The sequence below is a fragment of the Synchiropus splendidus genome, chromosome 15, assembly GCF_027744825.2.
Source record: "Synchiropus splendidus isolate RoL2022-P1 chromosome 15, RoL_Sspl_1.0, whole genome shotgun sequence".
In the NCBI taxonomy this organism is placed as follows: Eukaryota; Metazoa; Chordata; class Actinopteri; order Syngnathiformes; family Callionymidae; genus Synchiropus; species Synchiropus splendidus.
The window spans coordinates 5,562,832-5,582,013 of NC_071348.1; the positions used below are offsets into that span (position 1 = coordinate 5,562,832).

The window sequence follows — 19,182 nt, forward strand, 5'->3', positions numbered from 1 at the left end:
CAGAATGACGAGACATTGCTTTGTTTGGAAGATGAAACAACATGGGTGTAAATACAGAGTCAACACATGGCCGAGTGTGTGACGTACCAGTTGTCAGACCTTTAATAAAACACACAATGTTCATCTCCATCCCTCTGTTTCATCATCCTCCACTCCCTCCCTTCCCTCCTGCTTCTTCCAATGATTCACATGCTCCCCCTCCCCCTCCTCATGTCATACGTTTTCACACCCCCTCCTCTCCTCCTCCACCTCCCTGTCTCTATCTCCTCATTGCGCTGTATCGCCTCACTTCCTCCGCCAGGCTTCAAACAGGCTGCAGGTAAGGTTTAAAAAGATTGATCTTCGGTTTCTTCAGTCCTTGCCTCCGCCTCCTGCACCTCCTCCATCTTCTCCTCATCATCTCCCGCTCTGTGTTTGTCTCATCCCTTCTGCAGTCCAGAATCGTAGCGGGGAAATAACATTGATGATCCAGCTGATCGAGTTACATCCTTGTGTTTTCTCCCAAACAAGTGTGTGTCAGCTTCTTCGTGTCCCCGCTTCTTGGTGTGATTTTTGGGTGACTGATGAAGGGGGCGATGGCTGAAGTCCTTTTTCTGAATCTGCTTGCAACCATTTTCCAAATTGTGGCTTTAGTTCCGGCGTGTCAAATGACCTCACACCTGCCTCCTCAGGCTTCGGTCAGCCCCTCCCCAGCCCCAGAGACTGAAGCATCATGTAGTCTTCATCTGCTACCTTGCTAGGAGCAACAACCAACGCCTCTCTCCTGTCCACAAAGGTTTTTGAGTTGACTCATCACTGAGTATATGACACTGCAGCTCAACACTGAGTCTCAGGCAGGTGATGGAGCTTACCATCCAACAGCCAACCTTCAATCTAGCAGCTGTTAACCTCCTTGCTGCTGTATATGTAGAAAGGCAGGCAGATGCTATGACATCTTTCTCAAAATGATCATGAGTTAGTGTGAGCGGTTCAGCCGAATCGATGGTCTGGGAATGGTCTCAGAACCAGAAAAAGCCTTGAATCCTTGACATTTTTGGTGCAACCAACCAGTATCCCTGATAGGTTAGGTCGACCCTATGAGTAGGCTTGGGCTGGACGTTACATCTCAAGAACAGTTCACTTTCCTTGGCACGTTCCGCAAATAACTTTACAAGGAAGGAGGGATGTAGGAATCATGAGGAGCATAGTACCGAAGCCATCCCTATTCCAAGTCTCACTGTTTTCATCTCAACAGAATGTCCATCGTGAGCGTTGTTGCGAGGGAGATCCTCGACTCCAGAGGAAACCCCACCGTGGAAGTGGATCTGAACACCAGCAAAGGTTAAACTCTGTTCTACACCGACTCCAACGCTTCTCTTTGTCACTTCATCTTCCATTCTGCCCACTTAGGTTTGTTCAGGGCGGCGGTACCGAGTGGTGCTTCCACTGGCATCTACGAGGCTCTGGAGCTGCGGGATGGAGATAAAACTCGCTACAAGGGCAAAGGTGATGAGTCACTGGATATCAGGGGCGTTCAGTACACAAACCAAACAGTGAGAACAGGTTGCTCCCACTTCCAAACACGCCACTGAGTCAAGGGTTCACATTTGGCTGATGAGATTGAAACCCTCAACCTTCCAGTTCCCTGATGTAGATCTGAAACAACTGAACTGAAGAAGCTCTGAATCACATCGAACCAATAATAAGACATTTCCCCATCACTAGTTTTACCTTCACCTTTCAGGTGTCATGAAGGCTGTGGGTCACATCAACGACACCCTTGGACCGGCTCTCATCCAGTCGGTGAGTAGAGCAACATTTTGATCTTGTGGATTTGAATGTGAGTGAGTTAATCAGTGATTGTTGGCTTTCAGGGCATCTCTGTTTTGGAGCAGGAGAAACTTGACAACCTGATGATCGAAATGGACGGCACCGACAACAAATGTGTGTGTTCAGACCTGTGTGAGGGTGATTGCATGTTTCCGCGCCACTGAACATCTGTGTGCTTTTAATTCGCCCTCTAGCGAAGTTCGGGGCCAATGCTATTCTGGGAGTCTCGCTGGCCGTGTGCAAAGCTGGTGCAGCAGAAAAGGGGGTGCCTCTGTACCGTCACATCGCTGATCTGGCAGGAAACACAGACCTGGTCCTCCCAGTTCCGGTGGGTCTCGAATGATCTGTCGCACAGAGGCTCGTTGATCCCCTTTTTTCTGCTCAAATACAAATGTCAGATGGAGCAAGAATAAGGCGTCAAGCTTGAAAAGCTCCCAATAAATCCTCAGATCACACTACTAAAGGCTGTTGGTGTGGCTGTACCTGTGTGGCCATCAGCTATGACACCATCAGGCATTTTATCCCCACTAAATCTCTCTTCATCTTTTGATACGAATCAATGTTTCTCCACCTCAAAGTTTGTTTGTTTTGACAAATCTTTCCAGGCCAAGATGCCCTCTTGGCTTGGTGTGTGCCAAAAGCGTAGTTCAAAGTGGCAGGTACTTAAAATGTGCTGTGAAATGGCTCAGTGAAATGATACACCACATGCCAGGTGGGACAAACAACCTGCTGATGGTTGACCTTGAATGTGTTGGTGCCATCCAGCCTGTGTGGACTGGATGGAAATAGCTCCAAACCACACAGAATAGTGAAGCAAAGTGCCACTAAATCTCAGGTGTTTTCTCTTCCTTCACTCAGGCTTTCAATGTTATCAACGGCGGCTCCCATGCTGGGAACAGGCTGGCCATGCAGGAGTTCATGGTCCTTCCTGTTGGTGCAGAGTCTTTCCGGGATGCTCTTCGTGTTGGGGCAGAGCTCTACCAGACGCTGAGAGGAGTCATCAAAGAGAAGTACGGTCAGGATGCTACGAATGTGGGTGACGAGGGCGGCTTTGCCCCGAACATCCAGGAGAACAACGAAGGTGAGAACAGGATGAAATGAGAGACCAACTTGAATTTACACCTCTGCTGGTGCAGCTCTGGAGCTGATCAAGACTGCGATCGAGAAGGCGGGTTTCACAGACAAAGTGGTGATCGGGATGGATGTGGCCGCCTCAGAGTTCTTCAGTGAGGGCAAGTACGACTTGGACTTCAAGTCTCCGCCGAATGCAGCTCGCAACATCAGCGGCGAGGAGCTGGCCAGCATCTACCAAGGCTTCATCAACAACTACCCAGGTGGGTATACCAGCATGTCAGTGGGATGGGGTGTAAATATCTCCTGTTATGACAATGTTGGGCGGGTTTTAGAGGGTGACTGAAGATAAATCTGGTGAAGCAAACACACGGACATTGAACTGTATGTTGTCACATGCTCTCCTCTCACACATTAGCCTGTGAAAGACCTTTTAATCATGTGCCATGGCGCCGAGTTAGCAGGCGGTTTACAAAGAGCGACATCTCTATGGAGAGAGTTTAACCATCTTTCTCTACTTCAGTGGTTTCCATTGAAGACCCCTTTGACCAGGACGACTGGCCAGCGTGGTCACAGTTCACAGCATCAGTTGGCATCCAGGTAATACAGCTGAGAAGGTTTTAACCACAAATGTTTTCTCAAGGTTCGCTTTGTTTTTTTCAGATAGTTGGAGATGATCTGACCGTCACAAACCCTCGAAGGATTCAACGAGCAGTGGAGGAGAAGGCCTGCAACTGTCTGCTGCTTAAAGTCAACCAGATTGGCTCCATCACTGAGGCCATCAAGGCGTAAGTTCTCTGGGAGTCACATGCAAGGACTTGTTTTAAATCGTCTTCATCCTTGCTCCCTGTCAGATGTAAGCTGGCCCAGGAGAACGGCTGGGGGGTGATGGTCAGCCACCGCTCTGGTGAAACGGAGGACACGTTTATAGCTGACCTGGTGGTCGGACTCTGCACCGGGCAGGTACGACAAGCGCCATGTCAGAGGACTTTGCTAGCTGAGATGTGAGGACACTGTTGTGGTGGAGAAAGAGTTGGGCATATACAAATGGTACAAAAGGCTGAAATGACTTTCCTCCACAGGGAGTCTCCCTAAGAGGTCACCTCTCCAGGCATAAATGAAGATGATTTATTTGTGATTTCAGATCAAAACCGGTGCTCCCTGCCGATCAGAGCGTCTGGCTAAATACAACCAGCTGATGAGGTGAGCTCTGGCTAAAGTTACTCAGTAGATCTACATTTAGACACGACACGTTCCAACACTTCCTTTCCTTGCCTGCTCCTCCTCTCCCCAGGATTGAAGAGGAGCTTGGCGATCAGGCTCAGTTTGCCGGACACAACTTCCGCAACCCGAGTGCGCTCTGAGCATCACGCAGGAAATCGACATTGAACAAACACAGCAAAATGATAAGATCCCAGAGGTTGGATTCACTCAAGACTAACTCATTTCCAAATATCTAAACTTCTGTTCTGCCGCTAACGTTCATTGATCAGGTGCTTCAGTGAGTGATTGCCCAGAGTAAGTTGCACTAAATCTCCCCGGAGGCACTTCTCCTCACGCACCTTTGCTCCTCTGCTTCCTCTGGCTCGATGTGCTTAGTTGCTGTTTGTTCCTCACATTCCTCCTTCTTCCCTGTTGTGACTGTAAACGGTGTGTGTAACTTTGTTGTTTCACTCCTAATAAATGGATATGTTGAAGGTGACTGGGACATTTTCCACACAACTACATGTTGTGCTGCAGCCTCATATGGAATATACCATGTATTTAAAATCTAAAGACACTAACACTGAAAAGGTCAATAGTCCGGGGACTCTTGAATGGGTCTCCCGGATTTGGTTAGGTTTTGACTGAGGCAGGTTGTGGACGAAGAACAAGAAAGCTTCCTCTAGAGATCCAGCACAGAGGTCTGTTCTTAAAAATCGTCCAGCAGCCCATAGTGGCGGTGACTGTTTTGAGTTGACACGTGGATGGAACAACCAGGAGCTCCTAGTGCAATCTGCAACGGAACTGTAACGAAAGAATAAAATAGATTACTTTATTTATTTACATAATTCATATAATATAGATAGATGATTAAATGATTCAATAAATAGAAATATAACGTGATGAATATCTAAGTACCTGGACCGATATATTGCTTCCATCGTTGTTCCACTGCATGGTTTTCACGTCTCATTATTATGACGTAGTTGCAGCCACCTGACAGCAGAGAGCGTCCGCGCGCTCACGAGTGTCAACAAGCGGCTGCTAGTGATGAAGGAAGACTGGAGTCGCGCACGCGCGCCACGCACCGTCTCCGGTGGGGTTGCTATGGCGACCACACAATAGGAGACGGGACAGGGGGCTACGTGAAGGGAGAGAGAGGGAGACAGGAGCAGGGAGGAGGAGGAGGAGGAGTGCGGAGCCGCTTGACTGGACTGCAAGGTTTCCTCGCGCGCGCTCACGAAACTGTTGATCTGTGCTTGTTTGTCAAGTTCATCAAAACAATAAACAAAGGTGGCGCCATTATTCATTCACTGTCGAACGCTGCGCAGGAAAAGGTGACTGTGGAGAGAGTCGGCAACCGAGACCCTCCCTCCAGATCCCCTCCCTCTTCAGAGTTCTGGCCCTCTCTCTCTCTCTCTCCTTCTCCTCCTCCTCCTCTCTCCTTATGCAAATCACGCCCTCTCCTCCCTCGCTTTCTCTCCCCCGACGTGCATCCCTCCCTGTCTCAGCCCTCCGCCTCAAAAATAGTGACTGTAAGACCAGAGAGAAAAAAGTGCAAGTCGTCTTGGAGGGGGAGAAGTGGAAGAGGGGGGCAACAAAAAGGGGAGAAAGGGGGTGGGGAAGAGGAGCGGGGACGCATCAATTTGTACAGTCTTCACCCTGCACCGAGCAGAAAGCGCTTCTTCTTCTCCTGCGTTATTGTTATGATCGGCGCAACATGAGCCCGCCGCCGGTGACAGCCTCCCGGACTCGTGCGTGGCCGCTCGCGACCTGAGGGAGCACGCGTCGCTGGATGTTGTAGGTAAGGAGGACGACAATGATGCGGGGGCCATTCCTGTTCCTGCTGGCCACGTTTGTGCGCTCCCTCCCATCTTCTCTTCCTTTGTGCCTTAATGATCCCGTGGTGGCAGGATTGATGCGAATAGACGCGCAGCCACATTCCACAGCCGGTGTGAAATCATTCGCCGTATCATCTTTCCTTGTCTGGGAACAGCCGTGCACATGCGTCCATTCTGACCGTGGACATGTATGTGAACCAGACCCCCCCCCTCCTCCGCCCTCCCGCCCCGCACCTCCCTCCTCCAGTCGTTGATGGACGGTGGTGGTCTGGGGCGGACAGTGGCGGGCTGGGGCCGGTCCGCTCCGCGCGTGTATCAGTTACACTGACGGAGAAAGACGGAGGAGTTAGTGGCTGCAGTGGCCGCTGGTGATGTAAGCAGAGCAACTGTGCGCTGCTGCTTTGCATCACGTTTGTTGATAAGGCATGTTGGTGATGATGGTGGCTGGTGGAGGGGAGGGGGGGTCACCGTGGACCCCTGCCACCTGTGAGGACGCATCGTGGACTCCATCTATCCTCCTGGTGTGACCAGTGGTGGGACTCCAGCCAATCACAGGTGACACTGGCCTGAGAGGCGGGTTCAAGCGCTGGACAGGTCATTAGTCCTCCATGGGGGGCAGCATGAGGCCCCTCATGTGTTGGTCTCAGTCGCCTGCCTTTAAGGATTTGCATTATAGTGTCAAAAGACATACAATATTAATAAACAGATGGACGCTTCTGAACTGGTCAGATGTTTCATACATCTGCATACAGACAATTGTGGCTGGTTTAATAAGCAAATAATTACATTGTAATTGTTGTTTCAACAGTCATTAACCAGTTGTAAATACACATCGGACTAAGTGGATTTATTCATGATTCATACCTGAATAAATATGATGCAGAGGAGTGGTTGTGAATAAAGATCGACAGATGCTTGGACGATGTGGAGCGATGTGTGTAAATACCTCAATAAATCAATATTGCTGGCCATTTCAACCAAAAAAGGTTCCTCCGAGGGGAAACTAAACATTAAGTTAAGTAACAACGCAAAACAAATGGAATGTTGTGAAAAAAGAGCAGTGGAGTTGGTGGTAAATATGAGAGTTTTGATGAGGCGGAGGGGAGGAGATGCAGCAGAGTGCCAGACGGTGAAAACACACCTTTGTTTTAAAATTAAACATGAAATGAACAGGTATATTTGTGTGTAACAGGAACCCTTGCTGTAGCATGAATAATTGATCAAACTGATGATTTTGTTTGCATTATTTTTTTTTCCATTGCTTGAGAGTTTTAATAAAAAGCCGTTCTTAATATTTTTTCTCTGTAATGTTTGTGTTTGTAAATTGTTTAATTTATTTCCATTTGTTATGTTAGCTATAAATGTTTTGTGAAACTGACTAATATTTTAGTTTGGACTTGTGTTTATTGAGTGTTATTGAGAACTTCGAGTTTCTCATGACTGAGATGGGAACAACCAGAACCGCCATCTTCCTTAACATGATGCATCATGCGGTTAAAACGGTAAACTTCTTTGCCAACAAATGCCATCTTCATTTATCTTTCATGTTTGTTACACTAAATTCACTCATTCATTGGACCGCAGCATTTGGATGTAGCCTTTAGCATGGCAATGCTAAACTCAAGTTAACTTAACCCTGAATGACTCAGACCTTCACCCGCTCCTGGAAGAAATGCTGTTTTGTATCATTAGATTTTGGCTTGGTCAGAAGAGTGTTTTAACTCAAGTTATAGATATAGATTTAAGTCAGTCGCCTAGCTTTAGTCGTAAAGTATCCCGATCTAGCTGCCGCAGCGTGGTTAGGCTGGAGCTGGAAGGAGCTCGGCCTTCTGGGACGCGACCTTGTGAGCCTACACTCAATTCTAGACGCCAAAACCAGCGTTTACCTGACATGCTCCCAAACAAACATGTCGCTGCCAAATCTATGGTTAACTACCTTCCCCATCCAGCACTATTTATATCCTGGTGCAATTCGTACAAGAGCTTCTTTCATGGCAGCTGAACATGAATGAGCGGATCACACGCTCCACCTTGATTCTCATGCGCGGCCAGACACACGAGAGGAGCTTGACATTCTCCCGCCTAGTTGGATAAACAAGCGTGTGATTCCGCCGACCATAACCAGTGTAGTGGGTTAACCACAAGTGGCTGTGGCTTGACGATGAGCGGGGGACGTGTGTGTGTGTGTGTGATGGAGTCGGCGGCAGGCCGTCAATACACTCAGCTCCACCAAGAGAAGGTGCTTCCTCTTCAGCTCCACTCCGTGTTGTGCAGCCAAATCTGGGCACGGCGTTATTGTGCCAGCGGGTTTTGGCTGCTGTCAATACAAGAGAGAGGAAGGGAGAGGGAGCTTCGGTGATCTGGTGAATAACCCTGCTGTGACTTTGAAAGGAGCCATAGAATGAAGAGAAAATTAAAATACTGATGGGTGGATGAAAAGGACACTCAGGGAGCCTAAAATGATTTTAATTTGTGCTCTGAGGAGGCCCAGGAAAACCTGGTGTGATGCTGTTGCACTTCACTATCACTGGCATGAATGTTCCTTTAGTGCTATCCTGAAAAGAAAAATCACACTCGTCTCCTGGATCCCGAGAAAGAGTTTCAGTTGCCTACATGAAAATGATTTCATCAGAAAATCCAGAAAAAAATGGTTAAAGTCAAGAAGAATCGAAAGGTTGTTTGAAAAAGGAGTGAATAAACAAACAATGCGGTTATGTTTATATAAAAATAAACTAAACTAAAACTAAAGTCCACTGTGAAGTATGGACCTACTTTTACTGAGTCAGGTGTAAAAAAGTGACAAAAATATTTCAGAGAAAAAGCCCAGACAGTAAAAAGTTATATGTATGTTGTCATGACATGCATGAAAAAATGAAAAAAAAAAATTGAATAATAGAACATAAATTCAACAGAAACTAATAATACTAGATTCACTGTAATTCATGAATTTTCTGTTTTGGTAATTTACATTATGTCAAAAAAGTTTTAGCATCATCGCAAGGCTAGTTAGCATGTTAGCTTGACTCCAGGTGCTTCGTTAGAGCTCATTTCTTGAGGCATCAGCGGTGATGTGTTCAGGTGCTCACAGAATTGCAGGATATTTCAGGCGCTGCCTATTTCTTAATGTTCAAGATCTTTTCTCATCATTTTCGGATTTTCAGATTCTATGAGGAAACACATTGATAAACTAATGGAGAACAAAGGACATTTTAAGAAGTAAAACAAAAATACTTGGGAGAAATAGATGTATTTTCACGATCCATGCCCAAGTCGAGGCCTTCTCAGGGAGGCTTCATGTACATATGAATCCTGTTTGCTATGTTGACAAACACTGAAGATTGATCTCCAACACAGACTCCAAGATTCCCTTCATGTTTCTCCAGCATGGACTCGCAGCAGGACCCTCCCACCACACCAAATATATAAATCATCGGCAGCTCCACAAGGTCTCCAGCAGGAGGTCTGAGTTCGGATTTCTGTGCTGGACTACACATCTTTCCAGATAAATTCTTTCTGGAGACTTCACTCGTCCATCTTGATTTAATATTCAACCATTTTTACTTTCATACACGAACCACCATCACTGTCACAGTCAAATGTTCAGGCCAGTTGGATAGATAACCTCTGAGCTGTCGGGATGGGAAGTACGGAGGATATTTTAGCAGCTGAATGAAACATGTTTGCACTTGAGAATGCTGCTGACGCCTAAAAGGCAACACTGCCAGTATTTAATTGATCCCAAACTTATCCAAAGTCTCGCCCCATTCTGATGTAAGTTTGTATAAAGCAGACTAAACCCGCCTTATTTATGCACATCCATGACGATCTGGTCTGAGAAGGAGATCTGTGACTCATTCAAATATGAAAAATTGATAGATTTTTGGAATAAAAAAGACAATGGTCTTGAGTTGCATTATTATTATTATTATTATTATTATTAAAGTTTCGAAAAATAAAATACAATAGATACACAGATACACCAGGTGAATCGAGTCCGGAACACTAACCAGGTGAAGGGAACTGAGACCATAGATACAGCAGCCTCTGGTCAGAGACAGTGAAAGGCTCATTCATCTGTGAAGAAGATGGCAGCCAACTCAGGGGGTTCAGACATCGTGTCCGGATACCTCCATCAAGAGGGGCCCCAACCTGTAGTAGACACACTGAGAGAGGTGTGTTTGCCTAGGAACCCCACCTGGGAAGCCTCAGACGCAGATAAGCGGAAGACAAGACTCCATTAAAAAGAGAAAATGGTGTCTTACATCTCTTATTAATAAACCGGTGATGTGCTCTTGACGGCGTTTCCCTCTGCGTCTCGACTCTCCGCAGGTTCAGGTCCTTCTGATGTTGTAACGAGAAGCCAGTTCAGTCTTTTCAGTGGCTCGTGCGGTAAAATGGACTCAGCCGAGAAGAAGTAATGAAAACACGGACACACAAAGAATCGGTTTGTTTTCATTGTCATAAAGTTTTTTCTTCAATTCATTTGGCTTGAAATAGTTAGGTAACCTTTTTATCTGGTGTTTTAAAAACCATCCTTTGGCAGATGCCGATGCGCAGCGGGAGGCGGCGAGGGGCAAGCGAAGAGAGGCGGGGCCGGCGGCCGCATGCCAGCCCAAGTCGCCCGGAACGCAATGATAGACAGACGGTGAGTCGCAGTGATGTCTTAGGTAACTTTGAGTGCATAGAAGTGAGAATCATATGAAGGCAGTTCTGTGTGAGTCATTGTGCTGCAGTGTCAATACCGTTTGTGTTTTTACAGCTTTGTTACTGGAGATCTCGGGTATTTGTGTGTTTTCACGCCTACATGTGCACGAGTCTCCGCAGATATGGGCCTCTGAGGGATTCACAGGCATCACCTCCGAATTACAAGTCTCGTTTTTGTTTCAGCAAAGGGGTGCTGGCGAGGAATTGGCTGGAAACCGCTTCAGTCGCAGATCACAAGGCCATGATTCATCTGAAAGTGAGGGGGAGGAACTTGTCTCTCCTCCAAAGAGACAGAAAGTTCAGGTTTGTCTTTCACTCCATCAACCTCTTACGTCAAGACCAATTAAAAAAGTGTTTCCTCTCATCAATCAACGGAGCGACGCGATGCAGCCATGAACTATATCGTGAGCAGTCAGGATCACCATAGTAACGCAGGTGATGAGAGACCATGTGCTGCCACAGAGGGCAGCAGAGAGTGGCATAGATGTGGAAATAAGCCTACAAGTAGCTTCCACATGGAAAAATATGTTTCAAAATGAACATAAATACTGAAGCCTTTATGTCAAAGATGCACAGAGTTGCCCTCGAGTAGACGGAACAATCTCAAATTTGGGTTCCTGCTGATACCACGGAGCGGGAAAACCTCTTTCATTGGTCTAAAATAAAACTTGCCAAGGATCATTGTATTCGATTTCCCCATGCCGTTACCAGTGACTACCACCTTGACTCGTGAGTGCCCACCTGCCACTGTGGTGACCGGGAGCTTCTAGATGCCTTGAACAGCAGGTGGAAGTGCTTGGCCTAACAAGACTAATAATAAATAAAGGGAATAACTGAGCAGAGCCCCAGACTGGTTAATTTAGCAATGACAGCGATGAGCTAATGTACACCTGTATAGAAACAATTAAACAACAACAACAAACTATTAAAATTTTCAGATCATTTGGGTGTTGCATTCTCTGTTCTGTCATATTCATCTGTGAAATTGGCCCTGAAATTGATTCAGTCTTTTCTTCTTGTCAGGATTCCACTGGGACTCCGAACCCTCCCACATCCACACACTCCACAGACAGCCTGGCTCCGGCGACCGTTCCACCTCAAACCTCGGCTGCCAATCAATCACGGGAAAGTGACAATGAAGACGGCCAGTCACAGGGTAGCAGGAGTTCTGCTGTTGGGAGCCTGGCCAATAGTAGCAGCAGTATAAGCAGTGGGCGGGACATAGACCAGGACAATCGCTCCTCATCACCTAGCCTCTCGGCTTCCCCGCTGGGTAGCCTGGACTCCGATTCTGATGGTCCCGACTCTCCAAAGCAAGTAGAGAGGGAAAAGGGAAAAGAAGGAGGAGCAGGGAAAATAGCTGAGGAGAACAGACGGACTCCGCGAGAGGGAAGGGAGGATTCCAGTGGCGATGGAGAAAAGCCGGACATGGATGCACGCATGGAGGATCGTCCAGCACTTAAACCGCCCTCCACCGCCGGCTCCTCTGCTGGTCTCAACCCTACTTTATGTGGGGCAGGGGATCTGTCTAATGACGGCTCTGGTGGGAGAAAATATTTTCCTCTGGACTCCAAAATAATGTGCAAGGTGGAATACAGTGGACCGACAGGTGTTGATGGTGCACTTTGTGGCAATAGAATGAATTCCAAAGCTAGCACACAGTGTGTGACCAAGACAGCAATGTCAAGTGGAGACTTTCCACATAATAGCTCCAGCATTCCCCACTCCTTGCCCCCACCTCTTCCCCCTCCTCCTGCCCTAAAGCCCTTGGAGCTTGGAGGACAAAACATGCCTATTGAGGTTAAGTCCGAAAGAGACAAAATAGAAAAGCCAGATAAACTCCTTGACAAGGCTCGGTCAACTCCCCCCTCGCTGCTGCCCCAAACTGGCTCCCAAACACAGTCACAGCATCAGCCCCAACCCACTACTCACCCGCACCACTACAGCTCCACCAGCTGGCAGGGTGGTACACCCGCTGGTTGCCAAGGGAGCTGGGGCTACTCCCGTTACCCTGGAAACCACCACACTCACCAGCACCAACCCCCTGTGCAGCAGCAGCAACTTCCCTCGGTTTACAACCCTCCATCCTCTCGCCACACCTCACACACCTATCTTCCCCATTCTCACCCTCATCGGGAGTACCTTCCCAGATATACTGGTGGGGTTGGGGGCGGAGACAGGGGAAATGCAGGTGAAAGGGAGAGAGGTGAGCGTGCGGAGTGTGGTGCGACAAACAGGGAATTTTCTGCTCCCAACAATATCAGTGGAGCTAACAGTAATAGTGGCTGTGGTGGACTTGGAGGACCAAACAACATCCAAGGGAGAGACTTTGGTGCTCTGCCTGTGGGTCACAATCGGGAGTTCCATGGTTCGGCCAGAGACGGACCAAATAATATGGGCCCAGAAAGAACCGAAAGAAGAGACTTTGTTCCCTCTTTTAGAGACAGGGAACGAAACAGAGAAAGAGACCGAGATGGTGGGGCAGAGTTAAGTGTACAGAACCAAAATCAGACCAGAGACTTTGGACCTAGTGGACCTGGAGGAACCCATCCAAGAGACAAGGACAGTGGTAGGTGGGGTGATTTTGGAGGCCCTACAAGAGAGGTTCTGGGCAACACTCTAAATGATAACTCTATTACACAAGGGAACTCCCAAAGTTCTAACAATGGACTACCTGGTAACCCAATGCTTAATAGAGACACACCTGCATCCCCCCAAAACAATACCAGCCACACTTCCATTTCCTCTCTTCCACCGCATTCCCATGCTCGTCCTCCAAATTCAGCAAACCGGGACTTTCCCACTCCCGTTGACCAGACACAAGCACCCTCCACTGGGCCCCCTGTTGACTCGTTTCACAAAGACTATTCTCCTTCTGTGGGAAAGGATTTTCCCCCTGGGCCATCCCCAGTCAGTGGCACGAATCGGGAGTACCTCAGTCCACCAGTGGTCACCTCAAACCTTGGACGAGAATATTCAGGGCCTGGGGGACCACAGCATCTTCACCCAACTCACCCTCACTACCAATCCGGCCCTCGAGATAGAGAGAGGGACCAGAATCTGCGTGATGCAGCATTATACCAAAACCGTGGAGGCACTGGTCAACCTCCTGCACTTTCTCCATCCTCAAGTGCAAGTCACCATGGTCACCCTCCGAGCGCTCCTTATCCCCCTCCACAACCACAGCCTCCTCTTGGCTCTCCTCAAACCTCTCATGGTCAGTTGCCTCCCCCAGCTTTGGCGTCTAACGCACGCCCCTCGCACTTCCAGTCCTCCACCCATACTCCTCCAACACCACCATCACCATTACCAAGCCCTTCTACGAACCAGATGGGAGGATTCTCACCCTTTCCTGCGGGATCCACTGCACCAAACATGCCTCACTCTGGTCCCAGTGTATCGTCGAGCTGCTCTCCGGGATGCCGCCCTCCTCCATTGCATGGCACTTTGAACAGCCACTCTCCTTTTAGTGGAACCTATCACTCCTCTAATGGGAACAGCGGGAGCAACCTGGTCAACAGCAATAGCAGCACTAGCACAACCAATAGCAATACCAGCTCACAATCACTCTCCCCTCAGAATATAGCAAAGGGGCCCCAAATCCTTAGTAACAACAGCAGCTCAAACCCTGCAGCTGGTCCTCCACTTTCTGGGGGAGATGGCCATTCAGATTCGACTCCAACTCCTACAGCGGTCATCAAGGAGGAACCGATTGAAGACAGAGAAGAGATAGAAAGTCCTCCTCTTGTGTTGAGAAGCCCGTCACCTGAACCCAAGCCGGTGGACATTCCCATCCATGCCAGCCAATCAGCGAGGTAAAATAAGAGGGCTCTCTCTTCATCATGGGCTCATCAGTAATTAACAGTAAAGATAATTGTCTTGAAAAAGAAATGGACTCCTCATGTTGGTCATGAGTGTGATGCTTTTTTTCTAGGTTTCACAAGGTCCTTGACCGTGGAAGTGGGAATTCCTGTGCCCGGAGCGATGTGCTCTTTGTTCCCTTGGATGGTTCTAAGCTGTGGAAGAAAAGGAATGAGGTGATAGAGAGAGCCCGCAGAGAAGTGGAGCAGCGAGCCAGAGATTTGAGGGAAAAAGAAAGAGAGCGAGAAAGAGAGCGAGAGCGAGAGAGGGAACTGGACCGACAACTACAGGTAAGGATAATTATGTAGCAATTAGGAATGAATGGATTTAATTGTAGAACAAATTTCATTGATATAAGGAATGTGATTGACTGCCTCCCTCTGTTTTCTCTCCAGCAACAAAAGGACGTCAGCGCTGCTGCTGGCAGTCGCCAACCCTCTTCGCTCTTCTTCCCCTCCTCATCTTCAATCATGCTTGACCCTTCGTCATCAGCCTCGGCTTGTCCAGTTAACCCCTCTGGTCACCACCCACCTCACCACCAGCATCATCCATCTCATCCACATGCACACCTTGCACAAGCACACCCTCTCCACCCAGCCATATCTCAATCAATCCCCCATTCCCTGCTTCTGCCGTCCATGGCGGGAGCATCAGCAGTGGTTGGAGGCCCTCAGGGTGCCCTGGGAATTGGTATAGGAGGTCCTTATCTAGGCCCTGATACCCCGGCCCTGAGAACCCTGAGCGAATACGCTCGTCCACATGCCATGTCTCCGCTTGGAGCAGCAAGTCGTGCCCAAGCCCACCACCATCCTGTTCACCATGGTCACCCTCATGTTCACCCCTCATTCTTCCTTCCTCAGTTCCAAAATCATGCCCTTGCTCACCCACATCACCTGCCCACTGATGCTGCGACTGCTGCGGCCATCTTGGGCTTTTTGTACGGTGGCAGTCTTGAAGGTGGCCCAGGTGTTGGGGGGCATCCTGGGGTAGCAGGAGGGCCAGTACCTGGGGGAATGGGTGGAGCTGGTTTAGGAGGAGTCAGCTTCCCTCATGCAGTATCTGCACACAGAGATAGACTGAAACCTGGGTTTGAGTTTAAGAGTGATGAACGGATTTACCCACCAGGGTCCATCCATGATCCAGCGGCTCTTGCCCTTGCACACTCTCATTCTCATGCCCATGCTAATGCCCATGCACATGCACACTCCCTGCTACTTGGGGGAGGTGCAGCAGGAGCTAATGAGGTTTCAATCTATTGCACTCCTCCTCCAGCTCCTCCTGGCCCACCACATCTCCAGAACCCAAACCTAGCCCCAGTGACTCGACCTCCTAACCCCCCTGCCCCTCAGTCCCTGTCTAATCCACCTTCTGCGTCTCTCCTACCCCCTTCCCTCCCCTCTCACCCTTCATCAGTGCCACCCGCTGCCCAAAGTGCCCCGACTGCTCCCCCTCCAGCACCTCCACCAGCTCCCCCTCCTCCCGCTCCACCAACCACAAACGCCACTTCTCTTCATCACCCGGTTCCCCATTCTTCCTTCCCTAGTTCCCTGCCCTCTCATCTGCCACCAGCCACCGCTCCAGCAGCCTCCTCAGAGACTTACCCCGCTCCCACTCGCTCCCCTGCTTCCTATGAGAGAGACAGAAGCACTGAGCGAGAACGAGAAAGGGAGCGAGAAAGAACTGCCTTGCCAGCCTTTGGGGAACGAGAGCGCGAAAGAGAGAGGGAGCGTGAGAGGGGAGGAAATGGAGGAGGTGCAGGAGGAGGAAATGCCGGAGGAACAGGTGGAGCAAGTGGAGGAGAGAATGTTGGGCGTCTCCAGATGTTAAACGTGACGCCCCATCATCACCAGCATTCACACATCCACTCACATCTCCACCTGCACCAGCAAGACACAGGTACCCACTGCTACTAACAATGTTGCTTCATTTAAACGCAACTTTGTGTTGAACCAGACGTTGCTAACATGAGCTAGTTGCCTATTATAATGTGACGTCTGTGTTGAACGTCTGTCCCAGTCTTTTTTCACCTGGAATTGTCTTGTATAGTTTTAGTTGTTTCTCAACTGTGACATTAAATGTCTCCTTTATTTCCTATTACATCATTGGCATCTAGCGGCGGGCGGGGTTCACCCCCTGATGGACCCGTTGACGTCGGGCTCCCCTTTGGCTCGCCTCCCGTACCCAGCAGCCACAATAGGAACCCCGATCCTGGCACACCCCCTCACTGACAGCGAGGTGCTTCGCCAGCAGCTGTTCGGTGAGGAGAAGGCTCCTCGTCCATGTACTCGTTCAGTTTTTTCTACTTCAAAGTTTTTGGTTTTGTCTTGGACTCCGTCACTGATGTGTCCTTGCTCTCTCTTGCTCGGCTGGTCTCTGCCTCCGCTTGACAGGTGCTCCCTTCCGTGACCTGCCTCAACCGTCCTCCCTCACTGGTCCCATGTCAGCAGCCCATCAGCTCCAGGCCATGCAGCAGGCCCAGAGCGCAGAGCTGCAGATCCAAAGACTGGCCCTGGAACAGCAGTGGATCCATCACCACCACCACCACTCCCTCACCCAGGATGAGTACTACAGGTGCACATGCCCCTGAAGGACTGACGTGTCAAATAGCCTTGTGCTGCCTCAGTTACACAGCAATACTAAGACTACTAGACTCATTACACAGACCATAAACATTTGCTCATTGTTTATCTGGTAAAAGCTGTTGTACAGCCACTAAAACACATGGCCACCACACCAGAGTAGGAGTCACACCCACTAAATTTAAGAAGAAAATTTGTACACACATAAGTCGTACTGGTAAATAAGCTGCTGGTGCACTATGCTGCAGCTGCTTTCTACGCTATAGAAATCTCAAAAAGTAGCAGCTTGTAGAGCCGAAATGAAAGTATTAAAGTACTAGCAGTAATGAGGTATGTAGACTTACAGTTTAGGTTAAGTAAAGAAGAGGTAGTAATACTCTCGGCCAAATGCTGTTTATGATTTTTTTTTTAAGCTATGTTTTTGGAGAGATCCTGATGAGTACTAGTACTAGTGATATTAGTGTTAAAAGTGCGGTAGTATGACAGTAGCCAGAAACTCTACTAATGATAGTGACATTAAAGTGAAAGTATAGTCATGAGAGAAGTATTAGAGCAGTGCGAGGAGTGGAAGTGACAGCAATACTATCAGTAGAAGCTAATATTAGCAGCTCTTTGCTGTTAGCAGCCGTTGCACCGTCTGGTTTGCTAACTCCAGTTTTGGTTCCTGCAGTCACCTGAAGAAGGAGAGCGACAAGACTCTGTGAGGGAGCGACAGCAGCAGCGAGGAGAGCCGGGAGCGAGAAACGTTGCACTGAAAACAAAGATGGAGCAGAGACTCTTAAAGCAAGAGTGGAGGAAGATGGCGAGCAGGAGGAACAATGTTGCACACTGTGGAAGCGGGACTGGGCTTCCTGCCTGGCGTCCTCACACTCCAGCGCTGTGTTGTGTCGTCGTAGATGGTCAAGTACAGTCCGTGTAAAATACTCGACGCCGGAAGGAATGTGTACATCTTTTCTGTCTTTGCATGTAGCTAGCCGCTTCTTCTCATCTGGTGGAACTTTTGATTTTAGTGAGGAGGCCCTCCTTCGTACCTGGGCATTGTATATGCATGAGATAATGTTTTCAACCAACAGTATCGTTCTTATGATCACCGTCGTCCGTCTGTTGATAATGATATAATTATATATACAGTAAAATATTATTTGTATTATTTTTTTACATTTTCATGGTATTGCAGTCTGTTTTTATCGTTTATTTTCCACTTGTGAAACAAACTAAAAGGAGGAGGGAAAAAAATAATCTGGAAATAAATTATAATCCTTTTTGCAAGCCGGACGTCTGCTGGTGTCTGTTTGTCCCAATCTGGCTGTTTTCTCTTTGTTTTATACAAGTCACTCATGCACAAAGCATATCAAATTCCTGGCTGGCCTCCCCCTCCCCCCCTCTGTGTTGCTCTGCGTCGGGCTCCCCCTCCCTGGCTGCCTGAGTGTAGCTAATAGGAGACACATGGGATGAGTGTGAGACATGGGAGTTGAGTTGCTCCATTGAACGCCAGCCACCCTGTAGCGCCAGCATTCCATACCGCACTGTAAAAATGAAAAAGATGAAAATGGAGGAGGAGGAGCGGCGGCAGGGTGATTTACGGACACTGCTGAAGGATCAGGGTCGAGTGTTCGCCCCGGTATCCGGCCGGAGGAATCTCCTTCCAGCAGACATGGATCAGTGAGTGCAGCCTGCAGGACGGGAGCACTGCGGCCTGTGGATTTAGAGACCTGACAAAACACACGCTGCCGTCTTAAAGGTGCAGTCGGCGCTGCCGCGGAGTGTGTCTCTTCACAAACGTCCAGTACTGCTAAGTCTTGCTGCTGACTTCATCCCTGTGTTGTCTGCGCTACATAAGCACTCACCTTTGAGAAGTCAGGGGCCACAAAATGTTCTCCTGCAGGGCTCCACTGGCCCACAGGTTGCCAGTTTGAGACCCACAGCAACCAGAGCTGACATAGACTTGTAGTACACTTGTGTTTAAAATAAAACTAGTGTCCAAAAATGGTTAGCTTACTATGATGCATTCTTAACTTTTTTTTCATACAATTTTTGCCCATTTTTCATTTTCAGATTTCAATTTAAATATTAATATATTATAAATAATAAATGTTATATATGTAAAAAATGAT

General features: G+C 48.5%; 2 protein-coding genes across 6 annotated transcripts; both read left to right on the forward strand.

The window, feature by feature from the left end:
• Window positions 1-195: 195 nt before the first annotated feature.
• On the forward strand, window positions 196-4,577 carry LOC128771737 (gamma-enolase-like). 2 transcript variants are annotated; one of them, XM_053887410.1, is made up of 13 exons: window positions 196-319; window positions 1,235-1,320; window positions 1,390-1,485; window positions 1,724-1,782; window positions 1,854-1,923; window positions 2,004-2,137; window positions 2,668-2,890; window positions 2,946-3,143; window positions 3,404-3,480; window positions 3,544-3,668; window positions 3,735-3,843; window positions 4,025-4,083; window positions 4,175-4,577. In XM_053887410.1, exons 2-13 carry the CDS (start codon window positions 1,236-1,238, stop codon window positions 4,242-4,244), a joined length of 1,305 nt encoding a protein of 434 aa, XP_053743385.1. In that variant the 5' UTR covers window positions 196-319; window position 1,235; the 3' UTR covers window positions 4,245-4,577. The 2 variants fall into 2 exon arrangements, with proteins under 2 accessions (XP_053743385.1, XP_053743386.1); XM_053887411.1 differs by lacking the exon at window positions 196-319 and adding an exon at window positions 466-509.
• A 1,133-nt stretch (window positions 4,578-5,710) lies between these two features.
• Window positions 5,711-18,333, forward strand: atn1 (atrophin 1). Of its 4 annotated transcripts, none has more exons than XM_053844050.1 (10): window positions 5,711-5,887; window positions 10,254-10,368; window positions 10,468-10,569; window positions 10,812-10,931; window positions 11,652-14,443; window positions 14,563-14,779; window positions 14,885-16,385; window positions 16,603-16,770; window positions 16,880-17,060; window positions 17,739-18,333. In XM_053844050.1, exons 2-10 carry the CDS (start codon window positions 10,342-10,344, stop codon window positions 17,770-17,772), a joined length of 5,142 nt encoding a protein of 1,713 aa, XP_053700025.1. In that variant the 5' UTR covers window positions 5,711-5,887; window positions 10,254-10,341; the 3' UTR covers window positions 17,773-18,333. The 4 variants fall into 4 exon arrangements, 3 of the variants coding, with proteins under 3 accessions (XP_053700025.1, XP_053700026.1, XP_053700028.1); XM_053844051.1 differs by having other exon boundaries at window positions 16,603-16,746; XR_008412585.1 differs by lacking the exon at window positions 17,739-18,333 and having other exon boundaries at window positions 16,590-16,770; window positions 16,880-17,029.
• The last annotated feature ends 849 nt before the right edge of the window (window positions 18,334-19,182 follow it).